Source organism: Cucumis melo, chromosome 11, assembly GCF_025177605.1.
Source record: "Cucumis melo cultivar AY chromosome 11, USDA_Cmelo_AY_1.0, whole genome shotgun sequence".
NCBI classification, from domain to species: Eukaryota; Viridiplantae; Streptophyta; class Magnoliopsida; order Cucurbitales; family Cucurbitaceae; genus Cucumis; species Cucumis melo.
In genome coordinates this window covers 9,788,283-9,815,545 of record NC_066867.1, presented here as the reverse complement: position 1 = coordinate 9,815,545, position 27,263 = coordinate 9,788,283, and the positions used below count along the sequence as shown (strand labels likewise).

At 32.2% G+C, this 27,263-nt stretch overlaps 3 protein-coding genes across 4 annotated transcripts; 1 reads left to right on the top strand and 2 right to left on the bottom strand.

The window, feature by feature from the left end:
* Window positions 1-598: 598 nt before the first annotated feature.
* Window positions 599-4,542, top strand: LOC103495939 (uncharacterized). 2 transcript variants are annotated; one of them, XM_051079410.1, is made up of 9 exons: window positions 599-1,138; window positions 1,319-1,366; window positions 1,466-1,525; window positions 1,911-1,998; window positions 2,112-2,212; window positions 3,188-3,301; window positions 3,429-3,529; window positions 4,050-4,161; window positions 4,248-4,542. In XM_051079410.1, exons 1-9 carry the CDS (start codon window positions 641-643, stop codon window positions 4,371-4,373), a joined length of 1,248 nt encoding a protein of 415 aa, XP_050935367.1. In that variant the 5' UTR covers window positions 599-640; the 3' UTR covers window positions 4,374-4,542. The 2 variants fall into 2 exon arrangements, with proteins under 2 accessions (XP_050935367.1, XP_008455837.2); XM_008457615.3 differs by having other exon boundaries at window positions 600-1,138; window positions 1,911-1,994; window positions 2,108-2,212.
* On the bottom strand, window positions 4,450-11,389 carry LOC103495940 (histone-lysine N-methyltransferase ATXR2). Its single transcript, XM_008457617.3, has 15 exons — window positions 11,150-11,389; window positions 10,916-10,991; window positions 10,197-10,282; window positions 9,745-10,106; window positions 7,779-7,891; window positions 7,644-7,675; window positions 7,215-7,366; window positions 6,485-6,572; window positions 6,255-6,303; window positions 6,115-6,169; window positions 5,875-5,944; window positions 5,731-5,800; window positions 5,491-5,567; window positions 5,154-5,210; window positions 4,450-4,872 (listed from the first exon to the last, which is right to left on the bottom strand). Exons 1-15 carry the CDS (start codon window positions 11,231-11,233, stop codon window positions 4,762-4,764), a joined length of 1,482 nt encoding a protein of 493 aa, XP_008455839.2. The 5' UTR covers window positions 11,234-11,389; the 3' UTR covers window positions 4,450-4,761.
* Window positions 11,390-17,583: 6,194 nt separating this feature from the next.
* On the bottom strand, window positions 17,584-21,774 carry LOC103495938 (peroxisome biogenesis protein 22). The gene is made up of 8 exons (XM_008457614.2): window positions 21,374-21,774; window positions 20,137-20,379; window positions 19,981-20,028; window positions 19,784-19,840; window positions 19,590-19,691; window positions 18,705-18,770; window positions 18,132-18,233; window positions 17,584-18,038 (listed from the first exon to the last, which is right to left on the bottom strand). The coding sequence occupies exons 1-8, from the start codon at window positions 21,479-21,481 to the stop codon at window positions 17,934-17,936; spliced, it is 831 nt and encodes a 276-aa protein (XP_008455836.2). The 5' UTR covers window positions 21,482-21,774; the 3' UTR covers window positions 17,584-17,933.
* Between the last annotated feature and the right edge of the window lie 5,489 nt (window positions 21,775-27,263).

The window sequence follows — 27,263 nt, the reverse complement described above, 5'->3', positions numbered from 1 at the left end:
GAAAGGGATATCTTTTAATTCATTTATTTTTTATTTTTCATGTTTTAAAATAAGCCATTTACAATTTTAAGGCAAAATTCACTAAAGCATTAGAAAAAACACAAAGAAAAAGATAGCAATTGCAGATTAAAACATATGTTGTTGGTCTTATTTCTTACTTTTATTTTCTTTTCTTTTTTCTGATAAAGCAACGAACAAAATCACAAGACAATTCTTTTTGTTAAAAAAATAGATTTAAGGGGAGATTTACTGAGAACATCTAAGTTGAATAAACTCGTAAACATAAATGTAGCTTAAGCAATATCAACGAAGAAAAAGGAAAAGAAAAGGAAGCTTACACTATTTGGTAGACAAAAAGATAATACGAATCTTCCCTAAATCCAAATGAGAATATTTGTTATTACATATACTTAACACAGAAGAGTTACAATGAGGGTAGAGTTCAATTTAAATTAATATTTTTAAAGCGGAAATTGTGAAAATCTTTTAATTCGTTCTGCAGCCAATTGGAAGGTGACACGCGTGATTTGGCACACAAATAATACCGCTGGCGTGTAAATAAATAAATAAATAAAAGATCATATATATATATATATATATGCAATCTTGAAATTCGGGTAAGAAGGGAAAGGCGAGGTGTATGAATCGATTAACTCGTTGTACAACTCAGCTCAACTCGACCGCGTCACACCGGTTCATAGTAACGGCCACCGTCAAACCTCATCTCCGGCGTCTCAATTATGCCCTAACCTTCAAACAGCATCCGCATTTTTCAGCTCCACTCAATTTCGGGATTTTCTTGAAAACCTCTGACCGTCCTCGGCGTCTACCCCGTTTACCTCAGGTGATGGACTCGGTTCCTCCGGAATCTGATTCCCCTGCCGTTGAAGATTTTGTCCACATCGAGGACCCTAACATCGAGAGTTTGTGCGACAGTATTGTTAGTACTACTGATGAACAGATCAACGACGAGGCGGCAGCCTCTGTGATTTCGCCGGAGGCCGAGGAGGGTTTGGCGGAGCAGAGGAGGGTACTACCGGAGGAGCTTTCTAGAAGCGTGTTGGCATTGACTTGCGAGACTACTAGTGAAGGTGGCATTTGTGACGTATACCTAGTTGGAACGGCACACGTTTCTCAAGTAACTTCTTGATTTTTGATTGTGATAAATTGTCTTGTATTTGTGGCATTTGGTTCTTGAAATTTTGGAGGATATGGGGGGAAAAAGTATCGATTACAGTGAGAGTTCTTAACCCTTTTCGAATTTATTTGATTTTGGAACTTGAGTTAGAACTGAAGTAGACCACTTTTATGGATGCAGGAATCGTGCAGAGAAGTTCAAGCTGTAATCAGTTATTTGAAACCTCAGGTACTTCCTCTTTTTTGAATCTTGATTATGTTTTGCAGGCTATCTGCCTTCTTTCATGTTTTTACAATGTTGCGTTTGCGTTTGCTTATGTGAATGCAGGTCGTCTTCTTGGAGCTATGCGCAAGCCGAGTGGCAGTCCTCACCCCTCAGAATTTGAAGGTGGTAATTTGTTTATAGCAATAATTTCAAATTCAAGAGATTAGCTATTGAATAAGTTCTGTTTTTTGTTTTGTTTTGGTGTTTTTGTCCTTATGGCTTCTGAATAAAAATACTTGAACGATTACACATTGTGGTTACTAATTGACATTGGCTACAAATTGGTGCTATACGCGTGTGGGACCATTTCAAATTCAAGCAAATTGCTTGTTGATCGAAGTTCGCATTTTTGTTCCTTTTTTTCTCTTTAAGTTGCTTTGAACATGAAGTCTTGAATTTTACACATTGTGATTGCTGGTTAAAATTCATTACACAAATTCAGTGCCATACAGCATATGTGTCTCTTTTATCCCTCAATTTTTGCTCTCCCTGACCCTTAGTTCTCCAGGTTCCAACTATGGGAGAAATGGTTGAAATGTGGAAGAAAAAGCATAACATCTTTGGTATACTTTACAGTTGGTTTCTTGCGAAGGCAAGTTCTTTTTAGTTTTCTGTAGGTTTTACAGTTCAATTTTTTGTTTTGTTTTTTTTTACAATTTTATTTGAAAGATTGTCTCTAATTTTACTTTCTTGCTTTTATCTTAGGTAGCCAACAAACTCGAAGTATTCCCTGGTTCAGAGTTTCGTGTAGCCTATGAAGAAGCAATGAAGTATCGTGGTAAGGTAATTCTTGGTGATCGTCCAGTGCAGGTATGATCTCTTTCTCTCTCTTCAATATTAAAACTTTTTGTTTTTTAAATAGAGCCTGTGATAGGATTTCTTGAATAAATTATCTATGCTCATAACCTTGCTTACACAATTATATTTGCTTCAAAATCAATATGATTGTCTCAACTACCCTTCTTGAGAGTTACTTATTCTGAAAAAGTGTCTGCTGTGGGATAAGTCTGTTCACCAGGGGGCACTACCTGGTCGGCTGGTGTCAAGTCTCAAAACGTACTTAAGAGCTTTTAATTGTTTTCTGATGTGATATTCGCCTTAAAGGTGCTTTACATTCTGTTGGCCCTGACATCCACATGTCCGTTCTATTGTGTGCTCTGCTTGATCCTGGATTAGTCTGAACTTATATTCGTTTGCTACATGTGCCACTGCTAAATTTAAATCACATCCTGTTACTGTTGCATTTTCCGTGTGTTAGTTTTTGAACATACCTTTTTATTTGTATCCTTACCATTCTTTTTGTCTTTTGATCATGTTAATTTGCAACAAATAACCTTAAACTTTGTTCACTGTTTCAAAAATACCATTATTCTATTTTCTTTGTAATTGCAAAGATACCCTTGATTTTTCATACATTTCAAAACTACTTTGGAGTAGAAATTTGTTAGAATGTTGGATAGAAATTCATGCTTGGTATGGTATGATGGTGACCTAGAATTTGTGCCCCAAACACTATCACACTATTCTAGGTCAATGCCACACGTTCCAAATTCCATTTCTGTCCAACTTTCTAATGAATTTCTTCTCCAAGGTTAGTTTTGAAACATTTATGAAAGGTTAAGGGTAATATGGCAATGTTTTGGGGGTATTTTTGTCATTTAGCTTTCAATTTATTTCGTCTTTTGTCATCTCATTCTATTGTGGATATTCTTCAATGAGGTGACATTTGGTTTGTCATTTTAATATAGCTGAACATACTGTAATACTTTGACGTTTACTCAACAGATTACAATTAGGAGAGCGTGGGCGAAAATGCCCCTTTGCCAGAAGATAAAATTGCTTTATTCCTTCGTTTTTCAAGCATTCTTTTTGCCAAGCCCCGAGGAATTAACCAAGATGGTATAATTTCATAAACGTACTCATAAATGTCTATCCTCACAGGAGAGGATCTTTCTCCTATATTTCTTTGTTTAATTGTGAGGCAAATTGAAACGGTTTGCTGGACTAATGCTATTTCTATCTTCAGTTGAAGGATATGGACGATGTTGACATGCTCACGCTCATAATTCAAGAAATGAGCAAGGAATATCCCACATTAATGGACACTCTTGTGCACGAGCGAGATCAGTTAGTACATTTTCCTTTGTGCCGTGGGAAGCCCATTGCGTTTTTCCTCTTTCAATGTGTTTTCTTGATTCAAATAGGAAGAAGTTTAGGAGCTATTTATAGTTGACTTTTTCTTTTTGATGACAATTTTTATTCTTTTCTTTCTGTGCAGTAAGCACATGTTTGCATAACTTTTTTTTTTCTTGTTTGGTTATTTTCCAGTAGATTAACAATTTTTTTTTCCTTTTACCTTGACACCCAAATGTTTGTCCCTTGAGGTGTCCATAAGCTGATTTAGGCTAAGAACACTATGTTTTCCTCTTGATGTGTACTTCGTGGAATTAAGATGAAATTAAAAGATGATTCTTCAAAGGATGGCCAACACTTAGGAAAGTGCTAACCTCATAAATTAAAATCAGTTTTCTTCTCAACTATGTATGCTGATTTCATGTTATATCCATCATTATTGTTTGCATCAGTTTTTTATCATCCATTCATATTCTTGACTCTCCATTTGCCCATATGTCTATAATTGTTTCAGGTACATGTCAACGACGTTACTAGGAGTAGCCAAGGAGCATCAATCAGTCGTTGCAGTTGTGGGGAAAGGTCATCTAAGTGGAATTAAGAAGAATTGGCAGCAGCCAGTTACTGTAGGTTTCGCTCTCATTTCTTGAGAAATTTGATTGGTATTCCCCCTCTTCTCTTTACACAAGTATACATTTCCTTAAAATTGCAGCTCGAGGATCTTTTGGAAATGCCTCCCCAAAAAAGAGTCCCTGTCCTCAAGATCTTTACGTCAATAGGTGTTGCAGTTGCTGGAGTTGCCATCATATCAGGCGTTTACCTTGCATGCAAAAAATAACACTATTGAAACTCACCTCAAAGGCTAATCTGCTGCAAAGACATCGTCAAATCTGCAGTTTACACAATTGGACTAGTTTGTACTTTTTAAACGAGTCCTTGATTGAGGTTTTACCTTCACAGAATGAGTTAACCATAAATTCGCAATTACAAATAATTTTTTCTCATTATACCTTTCCTCCCTTCTCTAGGTATCTAGCAAACTTGGCATCATCACAATGATGAGAAGTTTAACATTAGACTAATAAAGTTAGAACGATTGAAAATACTACAGCTACATTTCTTGAAACATTAATATATAATTGTTCAAAACAGAAAAAAAAATCTTTTAGTTTGCCCAGCTTGTTTGAAACTTAATCGATGAGGCAGATTCCAAAGGGAATGGCTTGCTAAGGATGCTCTTGTAAGCACTTGGGGCATCTGCATTCGAACCCATAATCTGCAAGTAATGCTCGTCTCTGACCAAACGGTAGATCTTCGTCTATATATGAAATTGTGACCTGAAAAATGTACCAATTACATAAATATATTTACACACAAGTTTCTTTGTGACTTGTACTATATGAAATAACTGAAGACAACGTATTTTTCTTATTTACAACAAACGGAATGTGAGTAATGCTAATTATGATTTGAAATTTCGAATGATGGTATATTATGATTTGAACTTCCAATGTCAAAGGTCAAAGGTAAGAGTCACTGTAGCTATGTCTATCTTAGCTCATTATTTTTTTTTTTATAATTCGTGCAAATGAATGATCTAATGAAAACGAAAAATTACCTCTTCCCCTGGGTGGATGGGCCTGACTGCAATTATGGTTGCTTGTCCATCTCTATCCTGCCACGATTATAAAGTTAAAAGGGCTTCTACTAACAAACTTACTAAACAGCACACTACTACTAAAATCTAATTTTTTTCAGGAAAAGAAAATGGAAAAGAAAATGAAAAAAAAAAGCTTTCAGGACTAAAATGAAAGAGCATGCAAGTGCAAAACATAGAGAGAAACCCAAAATAAATGTGGACCTAAAAGAAATGACACCAAAAACAATCTTATGTTCATATAAACTAATTGTCATCCAATATAGTTTGGCTTTGGTGTGGAATTGGTTTCACATACCTCCTCTCTTTTGAACGCTTTAGCATTTGGATAGCAAGAATGATTCATACAACTCTGTAAGGGGAAAAAGGCTGTACCTGAGATGATGTCAAGACCCTCTGATTTTTCAGTATCAATGACCAAACAAGATATTACTTGTTTAAGGAAAAAAATAAAAAATCAATACGAGGAAAAAACTAATCATGATCTCAAGCGTATATTCCTCAAATTGCTATCAATTGAAAACCAGGATCAACTTACCTTGACAACAAATTGAATAGCTATCGCCGAGAGCATCCAAAAGGGGTCGGGTAATTTCCTCAGCTCTTTCCTGTCATTAAGAATCATAAGCATCAGACATGCAATTTCCAGGATCTTTGATGTATAAAGGCCATGCCTTCTAACCTTGTGAGGAGATGAAAGTTCGTCAATATACAAGAAGTAATCCTCAACCGGTGATGCTACAACCAAATCACTGAAGCACACGAGTAAGTTTGATATTAACTTCACAACGGCTTGAGATCACAAAGTTTTGCAGATAGAAATTAACTTATTAGATAAAAGTTTTGTACGTTATATAAAGGACAGAATGGAATTATATATGTATCGAAAGAAAGAGATGTAACGGTTAAAACAGAAACGTACAGATTATTTAGCTCAAACATGCCAATTATATGGCCATAGATTTCAAGGGAGAATACTAGTAGAGTCAAGGATCTGACATTAGCTTTGACAAAAATAGAGGAAAACATATATACCCATCGATTCCTAACTTGCAAGGATACAAGGTTCACATCCAACGTCAAAAATTGCTTCCTTGAGTAGCTGCAATGACTGAAATTTGCAAATTGCATTTTAGTACTGAAACATGTCACTGAAACTATCAATCATATGAATGATAACAATATACAAAATCAATATAGCGGGATATACTAGAACTAAGAATCATGCTAAGGTAACCATAATCAACGTCAGCTGCATAACTAGGATTTTCTAATAAGAAAGTTACACATACCATGAAAGCCATCTCTCTTATTTGCATCCGGAAGGCAACTTCGTTGGACGGTTCGACATCATCCGGCAGTGCAATACAGTCCCACCACCTAACAACAAGTAATTGCCATCAAATCAAGAAAAATAAAATAAAATATTTCCAGACAATGCTAGGCTCACTAAAATCGAAAATAAAGGCCCAACCCTACAACAATGAGAAGTTGCAAATACTAATAGCATAACAAAGTTCTAATAAGGGAGCCCGTGTGGATTTTAGTTTTAAAACCAAGACCACCTCATCTCGACCATCTTCCAAGGCCTGTGATTTGCAGGTTAAGGAGGGCCCGAGTTCAAGTTATCCTTCAAAATCACAACCTACCATTGATTATATCCCCATCATACTCGAGGAAATAGAAATCCTGAAAAGTTAAGACTTGAGTTGAACCATGAAGCCGCTTTATTAGAATAAGCTCTATTGATACTTTAATTATAGCTGATAGTAAAGATCTCAAAAGGCCACTCCTAAGAAGTAGTGACAATGCAATAACATGTACACTAAATCAAATAGAAGGAATTACAACATCTTTCCACATCATATATAGCAATTAACGAAGAGTCGAAGACATTTCATGTGCTAGCAACCTCCATTTCGTCCTTATAATGCATGATCACATGCAAAAAGCTGAGATTCAATGCACTTCCTACTTATTTCACAAAGCACAAAGTGAGAAGCGGGTTCAAAAGGCAATTACCTTCTTTTATGTCCCATCGAGATTGGCTTCCATGCCTCCAAAAGAATGGACAGATCAGCATTATTGAGAATAGGGCATGTGCCATATTTCGTTTGTTGTCCAGAAGAAGCCAGCTTTAACTTCTTATACTTCAAAATAGTGGAAGAAATTGCCTGGAAGAAAAATGCAAAATTTAGTTGGCCAGTCATATTTAAATCTGAATCTACCTTTCAACTTCGATGTTCCTGGTATTATACATAAACTGAGAATTCAAAAGCACCTGGCTACGCTAAGTTTATTTTTCATAATTTTTTAATAAGCCTTTACAAACAGTGTCACATGAAATCCATGAAATAGAAATACTTGATAGTTCAACATTTACGCCAACACAATGAATAGGATGAACCAAACTTGAAAATTGACTGAAAAAAACACAGTAGAAGAGAGTACCTTTGCAGCAAGGAGGAATATGTCGTTTGTGTCTGAGAAACCCCCAAAAGAGAGAAGGATAAGAGCCCATATTAGAGAATAATAACAATTGACTTCAGTTATATGACAGCTACAGCTAACAAGTTGGAAACTCACCATTGGCGTGTTGTATAAATTTTAGCATTGCCTCCCTGCGTGAAGGTTCAGTTTTTCCTCCAGTACAAAGTAACGAATGGAATACTTCCCAATCAGCTTCTGCACACGATTTACTATAATATGGAACACTACATCAATTGCTTTCCTTACTCAGACAACTTCAAAATGGAAGAACAAAATAAATCTCCTAACAGAAATTGATAAGTAAAAATATGTCAAGCCACAATCCACTCACTTTTGATATGTACCTATGGAATAAGACTTCTACTAATGCAAGAAATCATTAAAAAGTACATAGTACTTGAGAAAAAAGAGAAAGCAGAAATAACAAAACAAGAATAATTCAAACAGCCTTGGACAGAGCATCCACCCCAAGAAGATGAAATAGATTTATTAACACGCCTAAAGATTTTGATAACTCCTAGCCATTAAAGAATATGCTATTTCTCTCCAATCGGGTTTCCTATTGCAAGATGCTGATGACATTAAACCAAGGAATTTTTTACTGGCTCTGATCCCAGTTCCACATGTGATCTGGTTACTGGTAGAAAGAAACCCTTTTAATTTAAACATACTTTTTTAAAAGAGATTTTCAACTTGGATAAAACTCACTTGTTAAGAGATGTCAAGACCTTCCAAAGATAAAGTTCCTCAAGCAGTGAACGTAGTTTCTTACAGTTAATTTCAGTTTATGTATCTTTACAGTTTCTGTAATTTAATGTTATTTTTACAGTTGTTGAGTCTTACAGTTATTTAGGAAGGACAGGATAATTTTAAGGGGTTGAGAGTAGTCTGTGAGAGGGGAGATCAATTATTTTGGTGTGTAGACTGCGCATCCTTGAGAGGAGGATAACAGAGTGGTTTGTTCTAGCTTTCCTACAGTGTCTTGTGTGTTATTTCCAGATTGATAATCTATCAATCTTGTTTTCAATATGTAACTTCTTTTACCAAATTGAATAAAGAACAACTACACTAGTGTTCTATCTATTGAAAGTAGAGACATAAAACACATAAATTTACGTGGAACCCAGTGTACCGGGAGAAAAACCACAATATACCACGATATTTTTCTTCTTATTATTTTCTGATAAATTAGAATGATACAATGAGGAAGATTAAGTAGAATACACAAGGGCATAAGAAAAAAGGAAAAAGAAGATTTATGGTAAACTTTCCATAAATAACTTTTCCATAAACACCCTAAAGGCCAAGCCCTACAAATTCTAACACTATCAAATTGGTATCAGAGCCTTTTCACCTAGGAAGCGAAAAGACGATGGCCGAGAAACAAATTGAAGAGAAGTTGGAAGTCCTCGACCAAGAAATTTTCGAACTGAGTTTGGAACTCCAAAAGTTACTAGTGATTGAGGAAAATCTGGTGTCCATGGTTAAAAGTATCGAACGACTTGGAATTCAGGTATAAACACTTACGAAATCAAGTGTAGGGGAAGGATCGTCGAATAGCCAGTGATTGATGGTACTATTGCCCGAGGTGGCGCGACGATGACGGAAACTACAAATGCAGATAAGGCACATACATCCGAAGGTGATGAGAACTCTAGAGATCGTAACAAATTTAAGAAAGTTGAAATGCCAATATTAGTGGAACCGATCCGGATTCTTGGTTATTCAGAGCCAATTGATACTTTCATATTCACATGCCAATATCTTAAGTTTATTTCCTTTTTTGTATTAGTGCTTGCTAGAGTCTATAAAGTTGTTATCTCTTGTAAATTTCATTGTTTGTGAAAATAATAAAACGTGTTTTTTCTTCCAATTCTAGGGTTTTCCACGTAAACCTTGTGTTGTCTTTTCTACCTTTAACAAAAAGCCTTTTACATATATTTCCTAGTTAAGTTTAATACAACATTCATATTGAAATTATAGGACCCTTCCCCCCGCAAGAAGTCCATAAAATGAAGGGAAAAACCAATTTTAGACGTTTGACCATAAAAAGAGTCTTTACCTGCAGTAGAAGGCCTCACCACATCCCCCAGGACAAGGAATGGCTGGAGGCATCGCAAACTCATTGGAGTGAGGCAATGATAGGCCACCGTTCATCAATGATTCCACAAGCCCTTTGGGTAAATCTGCGCCTTTAGAAGTGCTGGAAGAACATGCTCCCATGCTTTCATTATTTTCTAATTCAATCTCCTGGCCATCATCTGATTCAGTTTCCATGCAATCTTCTGATATGGGTGATGAAGGCTCCATGTCACATTGATGATTAGTAGACACTCCAAGATCTTGAAAATATAACTTCCTTCCAATTTGAAGTTCTATAGATCCAACAAAGCGAAAACAAAAGCTGCACACCAGACAGTCCATCTGCAAAGGAATTAAAACGGAGCATAACAACAAAGTGGAAAGAAAAATCACCAAACTGAGTCATGATGGTAGTTTTTCAGATAGGAAAACCTTATTTGACGTATGCTGAGATCCCACGAGCATTTGGTCCTTCAGGACAAGGTCCCCTTCTCTGAAAACAGCATCAGCAAAGACACCTGCAGATAAACATCAAAAGTGATGAAAACTCTGTTAGGGGCTAAACCAAAACTGATCATAAATCACATTCGGAAACAGCAATTTGATTCTTGGCCAAGGGTATTTGGGGAGAAAATTTGATAAGCTAATATAATTACTTTATGATCTTCCCAAAGTATTTCAAGAGAATCAGTGGTAATTTTTACAATAAACAATACAACAGAGTTTTTTGAAACAGAGCTGCCAACCTTTTGATGGTTGCATAGACAGCACTACTTCTCAACTATCAGAAGCACTGTTGGATAAATCTTAGTAATTTTAAAGGCAAAGTTTCTCATAAAAGTCTTAGGTTTCTTTCAATCATAACGTGATGTTTCCTCCAAGAACTTGCTTCAACATGCCAAACATTCATGAAGCACAGTTAAGAGCAACAGAGAAGTGTACTTCAATTGCCAGCTTTTAATCTCATCACATGTACATGAAGCAAACTTCCAACTAAAAGTTAAATTACCATCACACATTCAAATACTACTATATCTCATAATCTTAAAGAATCTACATTGTAAAAAGAACACTAAAAACTCAGCTACTATTCATCCCTCGCATTGTTTTAACGTAATGAAGGACAAAAATTGAGGCAATAAAAAACGTACCCTTTCCAAAAGCTCCATTCTGCTTCACTCGAAGACCACGACACTGCCTTGTCCATACAAGCTGATCAAAATATTCCTGAAGACACAAAACTCAAACACTTTAGAACAATAGAAACTCCATTTCCTATGCGTAAGTTGATCAAGACCCTATATTTCCCAGATTTCGAACGAAGCACAAGGGAAACAGAAACGTCAAACAGAAGAAACAGCAACTTTGAAATTGAGAGAGATTACCTGAACTTGGTGAGGTGAAGGAGGAGAAAGGAGAGCAGAGATTTCATTGGGGTACTTTGAATCAATTGGGCAAACGGAGGCCATTGTCCTTTAGAGAAACTCACACGCATAGAGAAGATAGTTGCCGCCGGGAGTGTGTCCTTGAGCAATAAGGGAAGTTCCGATGTGTAGTGTAAAGAAGTTGAACAGAACAAAACGGAGGTGGGCTGAACCCCAATAAAACCCTGACTTTGGGGTTAGTTCGGCTTTGTGTTTCACTATACTATCTCCATATTTATTAATTATTTATATTTACCCGTCGAAGTGAACTTTAAATTTTGTGGTTATTTGTTTAGAAGAAAAAATTGTATTTATTTAGGGTTGTTTCGGGCGTGAGGTAGGTTAGAATAGTTTGTGTTATAATAGTATGTGAGTTACTATAGTTTGAGTTTATAATGTAGACTATTATAATTTGTGTTATTATAATCTGTACTTGGGATGCAAATTATTATAATACATGTTATAATTTCAAAATAAAGGGAAAGAAAAACACAACCACCTACACAAAAAAGAAGCAAAAAGATCGAAAACTTGACAAATATTATCTTCCAACGAAACGTTGCAATACTCCAATTTCAGGTTCATAGGTATCGACAGGAATCCCTTTATGCCATCCACACTGCAGAATATTATTTGCATAAGCTTTATCCTCTCTCGACTATTTAGTTCAGAAATATTTTGATGTTGTTTCACAACTTCTGTTGCAATTGCCTTTAACTGGTCATTTGCAAATTCCATTGCACCTAATGACCTCTATCATTTCATTAATGTTGCCCACCTCGTTTTCTCTGGAAGTATTTCTTCCTTCACTTGATCGACCTGTACGGGTTCCCAACATCTCATCTAATGTATATCCATTTCTTCCCAATTTACCCATGTCACTTTAGAAAAATGTATTTTTGGTCCTCGAGATTTGTATTGCATTGTTGTTTATTTGGAGCACTTCAGTTTGGAGGTTTAAAAATGTTTCTAAAGGTCCCTAATCAAAATAGATCGTTAGTCAATTAGAAAAGTAACATGACAAATCTAGTTAGCAATTTTTATGAATTTTTTATTGTTTTTTTCTTTTTTTATGGAAAATTATAGTATGTGTGACAATTTGAGTTTAGGAATTTGTAAATTTGTCGTACACTTTTTTTATTTTACAAACACATGATAGACACTTTCTACCTTATACACACTTGATACACATACTTATATACATAAATGTTGAAAATGGCAAAATATTAAAGGTTTTAAAGTTAATGACAATTATGTAAATATGTCTAATAACATTTAACAAATCAATGTGATATTTTTTAAATAAATTGATCTTTATCACCTTTAGGGTCAAAAAGATGTGAAACACTTTTTAAATGTTTTTGGGAGGAGCAGTCGCACAATACACGCAGAGGAAAAAATACACTACCATTCTAACAGAAAAAAACAAAGTTGTTGTTGTGGGGTATTTCTAATTGGGATTTTGTTCAACAGTGGGTATTCATCGTTAGCATGGGTCTTGCGGAGAAGGAGTTTTTCCAGGAATGGAGGTTTTAATCGAGTGAGTCTTCTTGGGTTGTGTAAATCAAATATATATCACATGTATCAAGTGTCTCTTAAAATAGTAACAAGTGTATATTACTAGTATATCAAAGTGGATATCAATAGTGTATATTAATAGTTTATCAAGTGTATCAAATATATATCAATGACGTATCAAGTGTATCATGTGAGTTAGGCTTGTGTTTTGCTATTTTTGCAAAAGTAAATAATATTGTGGTATAAGCCTATTTTTTAATCTATTTTGACAGGCATGGAAGAAGCTATTTTTTTATTAATGGGATATTTCCTTTTTGTCTCTCAAGGTAAAATGCACTTTTTTTCTTCTTTTTTTATCTCTTTCATCTCTTCTCGCATTAAAAAAAATGTTCAAAAGGGTGATCTCAAATTTCAAAAATCAAAAATAAAATGAGAAAGTTTCTATCATTTCAACTTTCGGTCTCCTTCAACTTTTATAAGTTTATCGATTTGAACCTTGAAACTTCATAATTGTATCAATTTAAACCTTCTAATGTGTTTTAGTTTAATGCACTAATAAAATTTTAGGATTTTAATTGATATTGAATGCTCATGAAAGCTTGAGGTTAAAAATAATACAATTAATAGTTTGAGTTTTAAATTGATACAACTCCAAAAGTTTAGAATTTGAATTGATACAATGACTACTTTATGGTTTAAATCAATACAACTCCAAAGTTTAGAAATATAAATTGATATTTGAAGTTTAAAAATTAAAAACTACAATCTCGTTTTGCTCTATTATGAATTGCTCACTCCTCCTATTAACCTTAAAATGCTTTTATCAATTCTTTAATTGCACTATAATTAGTAATTGCCCACCTTGATTAATCCATCAAATTTATTTAGTTATTCATCGTATTTAGAGGTCTTAGGTGGCTTAAAATTCTTTAAATTTATATCAAAAAATTTTAATCTATGAATAAATATATTCTCGTTATTGGCTAAACTTTTTATTTTACTAGTAAACAACGTGTTCGACGCATGTGAAAATCGTACACAAAAAAGTTATAATTTTAACTTAATTTTATAAAATTGTAAAAGTCATTTCAATATTTTCCAAATTCATCATCTTCTTCTCCTATATCTATTTGTTTTTCTATTGATTGAATGTTGAATTTGATTTTTTTTGCACAATTAAAATTTCATTTCTTAAAATCTGAAGCTTACAAGTTGTAAGCTTAACTATCTAATCTATTTATATCTAAATAAAGTGGAAGATATAAAGGTTATGAGTTATTGTGTAATAACATATAACATTATGTAATATCGATTAAGTTGTGGAAGATAGAAAAGTTACATTATCCTAATAACATAGAACTTAACTAATATTAGTGTGAGATTAAAACTTTTTTTTTTTTAATAATGAGATGAAAAAGTTAATGAAATATAACTTCTATCTTGTTGAATATGAAAATGACCACATACATTGAATTTATGTTAATGAAAAAATTACCACTAAAGCAAGATTAAAAATAATTTATAACGAAAGGGTAAAAACATCCGTCAAAGTCATATTTCTTTTGAAATTATGAAATTATAAATGTGAAATCATAATTTTTTTTAATGATTTTGTAGGTAAAAAATTAAAGGAAAGACTTTAATATTTCTTGCTTTACACATTTTATTACCTTTATGTATACTTTATAAATTCCAACAATATTTACATTATTTTCTCAAAATCGTAGTATAGGTCACTCAATCATTTCATTAATAAAATAGCTTTGATAAAGAAAAAAATAAATGAAAACATGAACAAGATTGTCATGGTTACATTAAAAACGATTCTCAATCTTACATGACTTAAACATAAACAGTAGACATATATACATGCCAAAATTGGTGGTTTAAGTTTTCCCAACTTCTGTTGTGTACTAAAAAGAAACCTATAAATAAAAGAATATACACAAACATACTTCTATATATATATAAAAAAGGCAACAAAATAAAAAAAATTACAAGATAATAGAAAAATATGATTTTATTTAGTCTCCCATTTTGTTGTGACTTGTGAACATGAATGAAATAAATGAGGTATTTATACCCAAAGAGTTGAAAAGGAAGAATTTTGAAAGGTTGCAAGAGATCCAAAAGAGTTAATATGAGATAATGGAATGTGAATAGTTGGGAGATGGAAGATTAAGGGAAAGAGAGGAATATGAATGGGTTTGGATAAATTTTAAATGATATAATTAGTTGAAGAGAACATTCTAAAATTTTGAGAAAAGTTATAGTAAGGAGATGAAAAGTTAACAAAATGGTAACTTCTATCTTGTTGAATGTGAAAATGATTACAAAGATTAAATCTATGTGAATGACAAAAATGCCACTAACGCAAAACTAAAAAAAATGATAACGAAAAGGTAAAATGAGGCTAAAATGTTTCTCCACTTCCATACTTTTATATATAACACTATACTATAGAAAAGGTTAAATTATATAAAAAAAAATGTCCCTTAAATTTTGTAATTTGGGTAAAAAATACACCAAAAAGTTTAAAAAATGCACTTAAACTTTAAAAAATGATTCAAATATACTCTTACCATTAGTTTTGGATGAAAACTCTTAGCTTAGTATAAGTTCAAAAATGCTCTCGTTGATTCAAAATTGACACTAGTTTTCAAACAAAAGAAAGTAAAAACCAAAATATAAGTTATAAAATTTTACAAAATATTACAAAATTCTAAAATAAATTATTTTTCCTTAAAACATATTAAAACAATAACTAGTCAAATAAAAAAAATCTTTGACTATAAACATGTACTAACCTTTTGAAAATCCTTGAAAGTTTAAAAAATATTCTTGAACTTAAAAAAATGTTAAAAAAATATCTTTGTTGTTATATAGCACACACCGTTAATATCGTCCTACTTCTTTATTTTTCTTCTTTTTCTCATCTCTCTTCCTCGATATTATAAATAAACAAATAAGCAAAACTATACACTTTAGTGAGATACATTGACTCAATAAGAATAAAGAGATTAATGAAAACACCAAGTTTTACATTAATAGTTTAGTGTGTGTTAATAACCAAATACATTTTTTTATTTGATTAATTATTATTTTGACTATGTTTTAAGGGAAAATTTTTATTTTGGAATTTTGTGAAAATTTTATGTTTTAACTTAAAGCTTTCATTTTTATTTTGGGTGCTAAGAAATTTGGTGTAAAAACTCAATTGATGAGAGTATTTTTAAACTTTATTTAAGTTCAAAAATATTTCTTAAATAAAATTTTAACGATTTCCATCCAAAACTTATTATTATAAGGTATTTCTTTTAACCTTTTTTTAAAGTTCAAATACACTTTTAAAACTTTTAAAAGTTTATGGACATTTTTTATGCAAACCACACATTTCATAGACATTTTTTTTTTTATCATTTAGCATTTAAATTGAGTTTATCATTCTCAAAACTTGTTAAGGTTTTAACATTTTCAAATTTTTTTCCAAATTGAAAACTAAAAGATTAATCTTTTAAAAGGAGTTTTTTAAAATTAAAATAAATCATGAAAATATTTACATCATATAGAATATTTTTGAAAAAGAAAAAAACCCACAACGTGAAATAACAAAAATACCCCTGCAATTAATCGGTCGCATAAAAAAAACGATTTTGTACCCGTCTAAACAATCTTGTACCTCAATCTAAACGATTTTGTACCCTTATATCAAGTCTAAACAATCTTGTACCAAAGCTAAACAATCTTATACCAAATCTAAATGATCTATTAGTGATAGTGGTATCTTTTTGCTAAGTTAAAATTTATATGTTTGGAAGTGAATTGACTTTTTCATTCCTAAAATTATTTTCCTTTCAAATTTGGATATAGACAAACGTTGAAACTGTTTTTTAGAAAAAAAAAAAACTAAAAAATCATTTAAGATTGATTTTCAACCATAAGTTGAAATATGTTTTTAGTGAAGTGATTGACTAATAAAAATCAGCTTAAACAATTTGCACCCTTAATTATTTTTTTTCCATTTTTGTATCGATTATTTAAAAAAATATTTGATTTTAAAGTAATTTGGCAATTCTAACAATAATTTTCAAAAAAAAAAAAAAATTTTAAATCACTTTTAGATATGTGAAATTCAATTTGACAAAATCCTTTGTAACTAAATCTCATATCCTAAAATTACTACTTCAATCTTGGTATTTGTGGGAAAGCAAGGTTGTTCCAGGAGTGAGGATTTGTGATGGGAAAATCATCCAGAAAGCTATGCCTACCAAGAAAAAGATATCCCTGTCTTTCAGTTCCCAACCATACCAAAGTGGCATGTGGTCTAGTAAGTTTTCATACTCTTCAGATTTTTTTTCGTCAATTTGAGGATGCCAAAGCTCTCAAAGGTTTACAGATGCATCAAATACTTTAAAAAGTTGACTAAGATTCTTTGGAGGTCATCAAAATCTTTCACAAGAATTTGTTTGGGCTTAGCATTTGAAGATTGCTCAACCCTTAACAAAGATTGAGTAGATTTATCTAAGGCAAACGTTAATCTACCTTTGTGGCCTAGCTTCCTTATGCTTTCTTCAGTAGTTCCTCTTCCGTCAACAAAAGGGTTTGAAGATTTTTTTTAAAACTTTTTTTATTTCTGGTTCCAAAACAGGATCTCCTCTATTTTCTATTAGAACTTTCCATCATATCTAGTTTGTTCTTAATTTATTTTATTCTTTAAAAACAATTACTACTTCAAACACGAAAATCTTATCCCATCAGCTTAGTTCTCATGCAAACTGAAAAGCATGCACATGGAGTTTATTCATTGATTCCAGACGCCTTCGAGATTTAGTCCAACAAAAGTGACACCAAAAACTGGTTTAGTAAGAGATTGGAAGTAGAGACCCAAATGGTATTTGTCATGGCTGATATGATCTAATAAATATATATATAAGTTACATACATCAGCTAAATTAGGAGCTTTTAATGGGGCATGAAGTTACTATGTCAAAGATAGCACAAGATCAACACGAAAAAAGATCTTTCAGAAAAAAAAAAAAAGAAAAAAAAAAGAAAAAGAAAACATGGTACATCTACCTTTTCTAACACCAGCAATGGCGGCCTAGTGCAAACTGAGCTTGCTTAGTTCCCAAAGAGAACCATTGCACTTACAACCAACAAAGCCCAAATAAAATGGGAAAAAAAATATATATTTGAAAATTCATTCCATTCTTGAACTGGTTTCAAGTTAAATGTTTCCAAAGAACTGTTCCAAGGATGGAGAGCTGAAAACGTTAGAAGCAGACCGTTCGTGTCGGATTGGAGCCACATGAAGTTGATATTTGATGAACCTCTGATGATGGTTGTAGAAAAGGTGTAAGTAATCATCATGTATTTATAGATGTTAGAGAACAAACTTGCTAAGATGATGGGTTGATTGACTTACAGCTAACTGAGTAATGATTTCAGGATTGGAATCTATATGCCAATCGGGTTCCAGTTGACGCACAAAAGATGTTCGCCCATTCTCGGTGCTACAGAAGAGAACCTACAAATAATTCTCAGTTAATTACAAGAAAAGCATGTTGCCATAAATATTAAAAGACAGTCCCTATTTTTTTCTTTCTAGGCCAACACCAAACAATTCATGAGATGATTTGCTTTCAACCAAAGCTTGTGCAATTATCATGTCAGCAATCTTTCAGAGAAGTTCCATTTAAGAGAGACAGAGATACCATAAGCTATCGTTTGTTACATGCTGAAGCTTGAAACATGCAGAAGAGTATTATAAATAAATTCTTACATTCAGCTATTTCCTGTTATATCTTTTCTTAGAAATCCAGAAAACAACTTAATGGCTAAAGTGAAAAGTTCCCTAACGTAGCCAACGAAAGTCCAACAGTGCCTTAACTTAACTATGTACTTTCAGTAATTCAGAGATGAAAATAAAATCATTAGAATTGTTTCAAATTTCAAAACTGTCAAAATCAAAACAATCCCAGATTTAATGTTGAAGTACCTTGTCCTTGACCAGACCACCGGATGTGAAAACTCCTGCATCTTCGAGTGCTGAAAGGACTCTTTTCTGCATAAACAATTTACATTGTCTTTTATTAGAAAGACAAATAGCATATTGCATGTGAGATCAGGAAGAAGAAAAGGAAGAAGAGAAGTATTAATATTTTGTATCAGGATCCTATCAGTTTTCTTTTAGAATTTTTCCTCCTTAGAAACACTTTTGTAACCGGCCCTATACTGTTTTGATTCTTTTGGCCACGTTGGGTGCTTTTTGCATTATTTTAACAAATCATTGTTGAGTTCAAGCACCATTCTTACTTAAATTCATTGCTCGGTTCGAGCATTTTCATGGTAGTGGGACATATCTTGAATATTCTTGGTTTTCATTGAATTTATTCGTCATTTTTTTATTTTTTTATTTAGTTTTGATGAGGTATTAATTGCACCACATGATCATGTTTAGGGTCTGTTTGGAAGAAATTAAAAATTTAAGCTTTAAATAGACAATAATGGAGGACTAAAAAAACAGGATCCGAACTTCCTAAGGAAACATTGACATGCAAGTCCTGACACTGCAACCAAAGGATAAAGTATTCAGTTAGTTTTTTTAACACATGGTTGCACACTTTGGCCACTTTGATAGATTTTCCAACCACTGAGGGAACAAAATAATCTGACCCCCAAATCGTGTGACATCATATACATATTCCTACTATAGGAAACTAAACAAAACTGGGGATAGATTTTGGCTTCAAGGTCCCCCCATTAAAACAAGGCATTATTGCCTTTAGAACTATAACACACATCAGCAATCATACGTTAAGATTTATCAAGATACTAAGTAGAGCAATAAACAAAAAAATAATACATAAAGCATTGCACTCACTTCGCTCTCATCATCCAGCACCGTTTCCATAAGATAAAGATCACAATATTTTGTTATCTCCAACAGTACTTCCAATACCGAGGACCTCACAGTGGCTCTTTTCTGATGCAAAAAAAATAGAAGTAAACCAAATCAGATATCCCCCAACACAGTAGTTTCAAACACAAAATTCGTTCAGAGAACAATCAATATACCTGCAGATCCTCTGGACTGTATTCCTCTAGAATTATTCCAAGTAAACGACATGTAACCTAAGAATAACACATTTTCAATATCAAACCCTGGACTCTGTCTTTACATGTATTACTTACCTCATACGATGTTGTATATTGATATTTCACCAAAATATATTCATAAAGGTAGACAACGAGGGTTGGTATATAATGGTTACCTTTCTTCCTTCACTCAATTTTTGCCTCACGATCTGACCCAGAGTTGGCTACAAGGAAAAGGTAAAAGTAGAAAATCTTAAAAGTGTACCATGTGAATGGAATAAAATTGAAAAGCCAGGGCAAGATATATGCAATGCAACAATTTGAGCTCTGACCTTGACTGGCTGGAAGAATTCGTCAACAACATTGTGTGCTCTTAAATCCTCTGAAGATGAACAGACTCCAGAAGGTATCGATTGTTCATTTGAATTTAACCCAACATTAGAAGTAGAACTACTTGGTGCAGGCATTTGCCTTTTCGGTTGTTGTCTCTGATGTCCATTAGAGGATCTCAACAGTCTCCATGTGAAAATTATTGCAACAGCAAATCCAGCAATAGCCCCAACAGATCGTGAATCCTGATGAAATTCCAAAGACCTAGTTAGATACCATAATACTCTTTTCTCCTTGTACATGGATAGGTAACATAGGAAAAACAACATAATGTCATACTTAACAAACTAGAAGGCGTCAGCGTAAAAAGTATTCAAGTTATTTAAACCAAAAAAGAAAGTGAATTGAGCTATTGATTTTGTTTACATTTAAACCTAACTAGGCCAAAAAGGCACAAAAACTGAAGCAATTTTCAAACACCAAGAATGAAACAAAGGAGACCACCAAAATGATTGATTTGACTCAATTTATTTATTCTTTGGGTATTTATGAACACCCCAATGAAGAAAGAAAATAATGAAGCTGAACATCTAGTTTCCTGACACAGAGCTTCCTATCTCAAATTCAATACCTAAAAGATCCAAAAACTAGTTTTTGTTTTGTTTTGTATCTTTTTTCTATTTCTTTCTCTACATAACGATTCAACACTTCATCCCTGACCATATCTTTATAGGAGAACGATTGTGAGTAACAGTTGAAAGAACTGCCAATTGGCATGGACCTACATATGATAATTGAACACAATATACCATCTTCGAAGCATAAGTACTGAAAAATAAAAGCAATAGTAATCACTTCGGTAACGCATATAACAGCTTGCAAGGTATAATAGTATCACACAGGTGACAGGTCCAATTCAAGGGGGGAAAATCTTTATTCATCATTTGGCAGCGCGTTGAATTATTGACAACAATAATGAAAATCAAACAACAGAAACTATTAACCATTTTAATTGAAGCACGGAATTTAAAAAGAAAAAAGAAATAGCCCACACCTGAAACCAAAGGGTTCAGCAAAAAACAGAAAACACAACAAAAAAAGAGACAAGAAGGAATTGGGTTATCAAAATCTAAGGAATATCCAGCGGTTGAAAAACAGCAGCAGCAAAAAACCTAAAGCCGGTCAGATCTATCGAAAAACGAAGAGAAGAAGGAAAAAAACAGGGATAGAGATGAGGACCAGATTCTGGAGAGAGATCGGGAAGAAATTGGACATCTTGAGAGTGAGATAAGCCCCAAAGCGCTTGATCAGCTGAAGTAGGTCGTCTTTGGAGGAAGCTTCGGCCATGGGAGAAGGAGAAGACCTGGGGTATTATAGGTTTTTGTAAAGAGAAAATGAAAAATAATAATGGGGGGTCAAAGTTGGTTGGGGAGTAGAAGAAAATGGAAGACGAGGAGAAGGAAAGGAGAGAGGGCGTCAATGGAGGATTTGAAACAACGAGAATCAATGGAAGTGAAGAAGAATTATGATTTTGAATGGATGGATTATTTAGTTTAGTTGGTGTTGGTTTGCGTATACTTTTCCCCGTCGCCCCGCGGGGGAAGAAAGAGGACGTGGTGAACCCAGCAACGGCGTCTCCACCATGGATTTCTCCGCTATATAATATGTATTGGGCTTTCAGATATTGGGCTTTCAGATCAGATATTGGGCTTCCTACAATTTCTCCAATATATTGAGTAATTTTGCGTATTGGATACGGGGAATAGGAGGAGGAGGAAATCACAAGTTCAAAAAATTTATTTAATAAGTTTTATGGTAAAACATCCACACATGTTTTTAATGTCTCATTTGACATTGATATTGTGGAATATCTTACTTTCTATTTCGATTACTTTGTATTTTATGCCAATATGTCTATCAATCCTCAATACAAATAACAGTTTAACTGAAATCCTCCGTTATTTGGATTCTAATCTAACCAATTAGAGAGAATTTGAAATTTGAAATGTTAGTTTTGATTGGATACCTTTCAAAAATAGAAAAGATTTTGATTTACTCTAAATATAAAAATCTTTGATTTGATTTACGGAAAATATCTTCCACCATTTTCTTTTACTATATTCTAAATTATCAAATCAAGATAAACATTAATAATAGGAAAATTTTATGAAGGTATTATACCAAACTATTTACGGTGTTACATCGTTCGTGAAATTAGTCATTTTTTTTTAAATATTTTAAGTTTGTCTTTCCATCTTTCTTTTTCCTGCTCGCTGCAATTTCTTTCATCATTTTCCTGCGATTTCTTTCCATCATCTTTCTTCTTGTTTTCGTCGCGATTTTTTTTCTATCGTCTTTCTTCTTTTCAAAAGAAGTAAAAGATCGTGTAAAAAAACAAACTATCTTGTAGATAAATCTAAACAATCACATACCAAAATAATTAAAAAAAATCTTTTATCCAATCTAAACAATCCTGTAAAAAAATAAACATGTACAAAAAAAATTTAAAAAAATCGTTTACCCAAATCTAAACGATCGTGTATTAAAAGAAAAACTAACCAATTTTAAGCGTAAAAAAATAATTGTCCAATTTTAAGCGTAACCAAATTAGTGTAGCCAAATTAAACGATAGAATTAAAAAATAATTGTCCAATTAAATGACCAAATCTAAACAATTGTGTACCAAATAATAGCAAAATCTAAACGATCGTGTACCAAATATATCGCGCACATTATTGACAAGCATTTTTTGTATTTTATACAGTGGGTCTGTGTAGGTTTTCAGAATTGTTTTGCCGCTTTGTTCTATTCGTAAAAATATCCTTTAATAATATTATTGAAAAAGTAAAATTTATCAAATAACCATATTATTTTTAAAAGAATGATTAAATAATGTTATATCGTTTTTATTGAGTTGGTAATGAATCGGTAATTAATTAATGTTCAAACAAGTAGCAAAATTAGCGTATTCTTTACCATTTTTATTATTTTAGATAAAAATTGTAAATTTTTTGTAATGATTATGATTTTTACTTTAAATAACAACCTCATTGTATTTCTACAAACAAGTATCTATTCACAAGTTTAATTTTTCTGTTTTTGCTATGGCTCAACAATGAGTAATTAAGGTATACTTTTTATGGTACATGGAATCAAAATTTACAGTATCACGATTATCGTGTTGTTGAGGCTCTTATCTATTTGATTGTTCGTTTAAAAAAATTGTTGATTATATTCAAGTTAAAATTTTTCAATCTTCCAATCATAACATTTCCGGTGAAATTGTTATATAGTGTATCAATTCTGAATAGGAATAGATTTTAAATTCTTTTTCGTTGTGTTGATACGTATGCAGGAACAATCAAGCAATTCAATACAAGTGCTTATGATGAGAGAAATCACAATTGTCCTAGTTACATAATAATGTTGGATAAATTTAAACATAGGACAAACGAAGTTAGAGAAAGTGGAAAAGTGATTGAGAACCCAATGAGTTTTTCTAAAAACCTTATGTATCAAAAAGAGCAAATTGTTGCATTAAAAACTGAAGTAACACCGACCTATTATGACCATCCTTCTCCACCAAGTTCACAAGCAGGCCCAAAATTGCAACAAGAAAATCAAGCTCTTGATCAGTTATGTAGTGTTTATATCATAAAACTCGTAGATAGTAAATATAATCCATTGGTCGTTGTTATTAATAAAACGTTATTATTATAATTTCAATAAATGTTATTGATTATATTATTAGTTTTTGTCTTAATAACTTAAATTCAAAAAACTAAACATCCTAAGATGTTTGATGAGGGTTGAACAGTATGTAGAGACATATAGGGATCAATATTCAAGATACAACTGATCTATAGTATAGGGATAAAGCTAGATACTTTATCCTGATAACACTATGGATATAACTCACTTTATATTTTATACGAACACAATGATCCAACATATTCATGTAGGTGATGCAAGTGATCGGGATATCCTATGCAATGAGTTTGCATAAGACCAAACTATGAAATAGTAATCACTAGATGTAACTCCATTAACTAATTAGGTTTCTATTTCATTAGGATGACCTAGGTAACTTAGTTTTAATCCTGAGTGTATTATGAATTCCTGTTTGTTAGAAATTGTCCTTTGATTTTTACGGGTGAGAATGGCTAGGTTGCCGACTTAATATGCTTATCATTTTAAGGACAAGATCGAGTGGGGAGCTGGAAACATAATCACACAAGATGGATTCACTCATTCTCGATTTTATGGTAAGTAGATGAGTGTTTCCTTAAATGTTGTCTCGAGAACTTGAATAAAGGACCCTACCTCTCTATGGCATGAGAGGGGTTTCTATTTGGTAGTTGAACCAAGTTGTTCATTAGAGGAGCACCGATATTTAAGGACTAGAAGTAACCTAGGGGTCAAATGATAAATTGACCCAATTGGTGTTGCGAACACTTATGAAAGACTAACTTACTGTCATTGGTCTATATTCGTGGGTATAGAAATATATCTACAGTGAGAAAAGTTTAGATGTGAGTCTTTAGTGGAGTGTAAGTGTACACACAATTAACGAATATTGATTAATATAGTTAATGAGTTTAACCAATTAGTCTCACATTGTTGTAGCTCCATTGAGTCCCATTCCTAGCTCATAAAGAGTAATGAGATTTATTTATATTGGTTGTAATTTAAAATGTTCAAATTTATTTTAAGAATTAACATAATATATAGTGATACATTATAATATATTGTACTTATATTTTAATTAAACTTTATAATTATATAAATTTAATTTTGTATATAATTTAAAACTAATTTATGAGAGAATAAAATATTTGAAAGAGTTCAAATATTAATTTAATATTAAAACTATATGTTAAAATTTAATATGTATATGATATAGATTAAAACTATAAGTTACGAGAGAAATTTATAGTTGAATATGATTCAAATTTGGACTAAATTTAATTTAGTAATTAATTAATTGGAGAATTGATTAATAGTTTAGTTTAGGAGGAATTGTCAAAAATAACAAATTTAACAAAAAATTTACAGCATATAGCAAAATTTCAGATTCTATCAATAATAAACATTGATAGACACTGATATGTTTCTATCAAAGCAGTGATAGAAGTTTATTAATTTCTATCATTGATAGAATCTAAAATTTTGCTATAGCATATAAATATTATAGTTTATTTTACTATATTTGAAAATGTCCTTTAGTTTAATTTTATTTAATTAAATTAATTAAATTAAAACTATAGGTTATGTGAGAGATATTCATTTACATATGACATATTAATTAAATATGATGTAATTAATTATTTAAATTAATTTAAGGAGTTTTTTCAAAAATAGAACAAAACGCGAAAATATTTATACTGTATAGAACAATTTTAAAAAAGTAAAAAGTCCACAAGCCCACAACGTGAAATAACAAAAATATCCCGCGATTAATTGGTCACACACGTGTGAAAAAAATAATTTTGTATCCAATCTAAACGATCTCGTAGCAAGTCTAAACGATCTCGTAGCAAGTCTAAACGATCTTGTACCCTTATACCAAGTCTAAACGATCTTGTACTCTTCTACCTAGTCTAACTGATCTCATAGTGAGTCTAAGCGATCTTGTAGCAAGTCTAAACGGTATTGTACCCTTGTACCAAATCTAAACGATCTTGTACCTTTGTATCCAGCCTAAACAATCTTGTATCTAGTCTAAACGATCTTGTACCCAGTTTAAACGATCTTGTATCAAATCTAAACGATCTGTTAGTGATCGATAGTGGCCTATCTCTGTCTATCTAGGATAGACAACTGATCATTTAGATCATGTACCAATATCATTTAGATCTTGTACCAAGAAGAAAAAAAAAGATGAGAAATGAAAATGAAGGAAAAAATTCTGGAAGGGGAAATGAAGAAATTGGTAAATATTTACATAAATAACCATAATATTGTAAAATGAAGAAGAAGTAATAATATGAAGAGTAGATGAATAAATCGCAAAGAAGAAGAAAAAGAAGTGAAAAAAGTCTGCATTATTCAAGAGCAAACCTGTAATTTATGAAAATATCATTGACTTTTTTATTTTGTTATACGAGCCATAAAGCACATGAAGCTGGCCATATTTTAAAATATTCCAGGTTTGCCGTTCCTTTTTATCGTCTTTTTTCTCTTGTGATTTTTTCTTTTCATGGTCTTTTCCTTTCCATCATCTTTTTCTCTTCTTCTGCAATTTTTCTATTATTTTTTTTCAAATAGTTATTTGGTTCAAGATTGTGTACTAAATATAGAAGATATATATATTTTTTTAAATTTTTGTCAAACAGTTATTTGGTTGTTTAAGATCGTGTGTTAAATACAAAAGATCGTGAAAAAAAATCATTGGATATTGGATAGCCAAATCTAAACTATCGTGTATCAAAGAATCTTAAAAAAATCATTTAGATTTTGGTAGTCAAATTTAAACAATCATGTATCAAATATAAACGATCATGTATCAAATCTACGATCGTATACCAAAAAATCTTGAAAAAAATTGCTACATAAATTTAAATGATTAAATCTAAACGATTGTGTACCAGATCTTTTAAAAAAATCGTTTAGATATTTAGCTACCCAAATTTAAACGATCGTGTACCAAAAAATCTTGAAAAAAATCGTTTAGATTGGTCTACTCAAATTTAAACGATTAAATATAAATGATTGTGTACCAAAGCATAGCCAAATCTAAACGACCGTGTACTAAAAAATCTTGAAAAAAAAATTTGTTTAGATTTGGGTAGCCAAATCTAAACGATCGTGTAGGAAAAAATAGTCAAATTTAAACGATCATTTAGCAAATATATTACGTGCGCTGGGTGGCAATTAATCACGGGCATTTTTGGTATTTACCACTATGGGCCTGTGGATTTTTTTCGCTTTCGAAATTATTTTATATATTGTAAATATTTTACCGCTTTATTATATTTTTTAAAAGATCCCTAATTATTTTAATATTAAATTAAATTAAAATAAATCAAATTAATAGAGAACATGGATGGTTTTCCCACGTTTCCCAATATTCTCTCGTACTCCCTCTTCTTCATTTTCAAGAATATGAGTGGTTTTTTACGGAAGATAC

Excerpts from the sequence above, each read along its gene's own strand:
- LOC103495938 (XM_008457614.2), bottom strand. The coding sequence starts at position 21,481 with ATGGCCGAAGCTTCCTCCAAAGACGACCTACTTCAGCTGATCAAGCGC. Across the intron at positions 18,771-19,589 it reads TGCTGGATGATGAGAGCGAA|AAAAGAGTCCTTTCAGCACT; the intron begins GTGAGTGCAATG and ends TTGTTTATGCAG. Across the intron at positions 18,039-18,131 it reads AAATCATTACTCAGTTAGCT|AGGTTCATCAAATATCAACT; the intron begins GTAAGTCAATCA and ends AACCATCATCAG.
- LOC103495939 (XM_051079410.1), top strand. The coding sequence starts at position 641 with ATGAATCGATTAACTCGTTGTACAACTCAGCTCAACTCGACCGCGTCA. Across the intron at positions 1,999-2,111 it reads TTGGTTTCTTGCGAAGGCAA|CCAACAAACTCGAAGTATTC; the intron begins GTTCTTTTTAGT and ends TATCTTAGGTAG. Across the intron at positions 3,530-4,049 it reads CTTGTGCACGAGCGAGATCA|GTACATGTCAACGACGTTAC; the intron begins GTTAGTACATTT and ends TAATTGTTTCAG.
- LOC103495940 (XM_008457617.3), bottom strand. The coding sequence starts at position 11,233 with ATGGCCTCCGTTTGCCCAATTGATTCAAAGTACCCCAATGAAATCTCT. Across the intron at positions 7,892-9,744 it reads GGTGAGGCCTTCTACTGCAG|TAAATCGTGTGCAGAAGCTG; the intron begins GTAAAGACTCTT and ends TCCATATTATAG. Across the intron at positions 7,367-7,643 it reads TATTCCTCCTTGCTGCAAAG|GCAATTTCTTCCACTATTTT; the intron begins GTACTCTCTTCT and ends TTTTTCTTCCAG.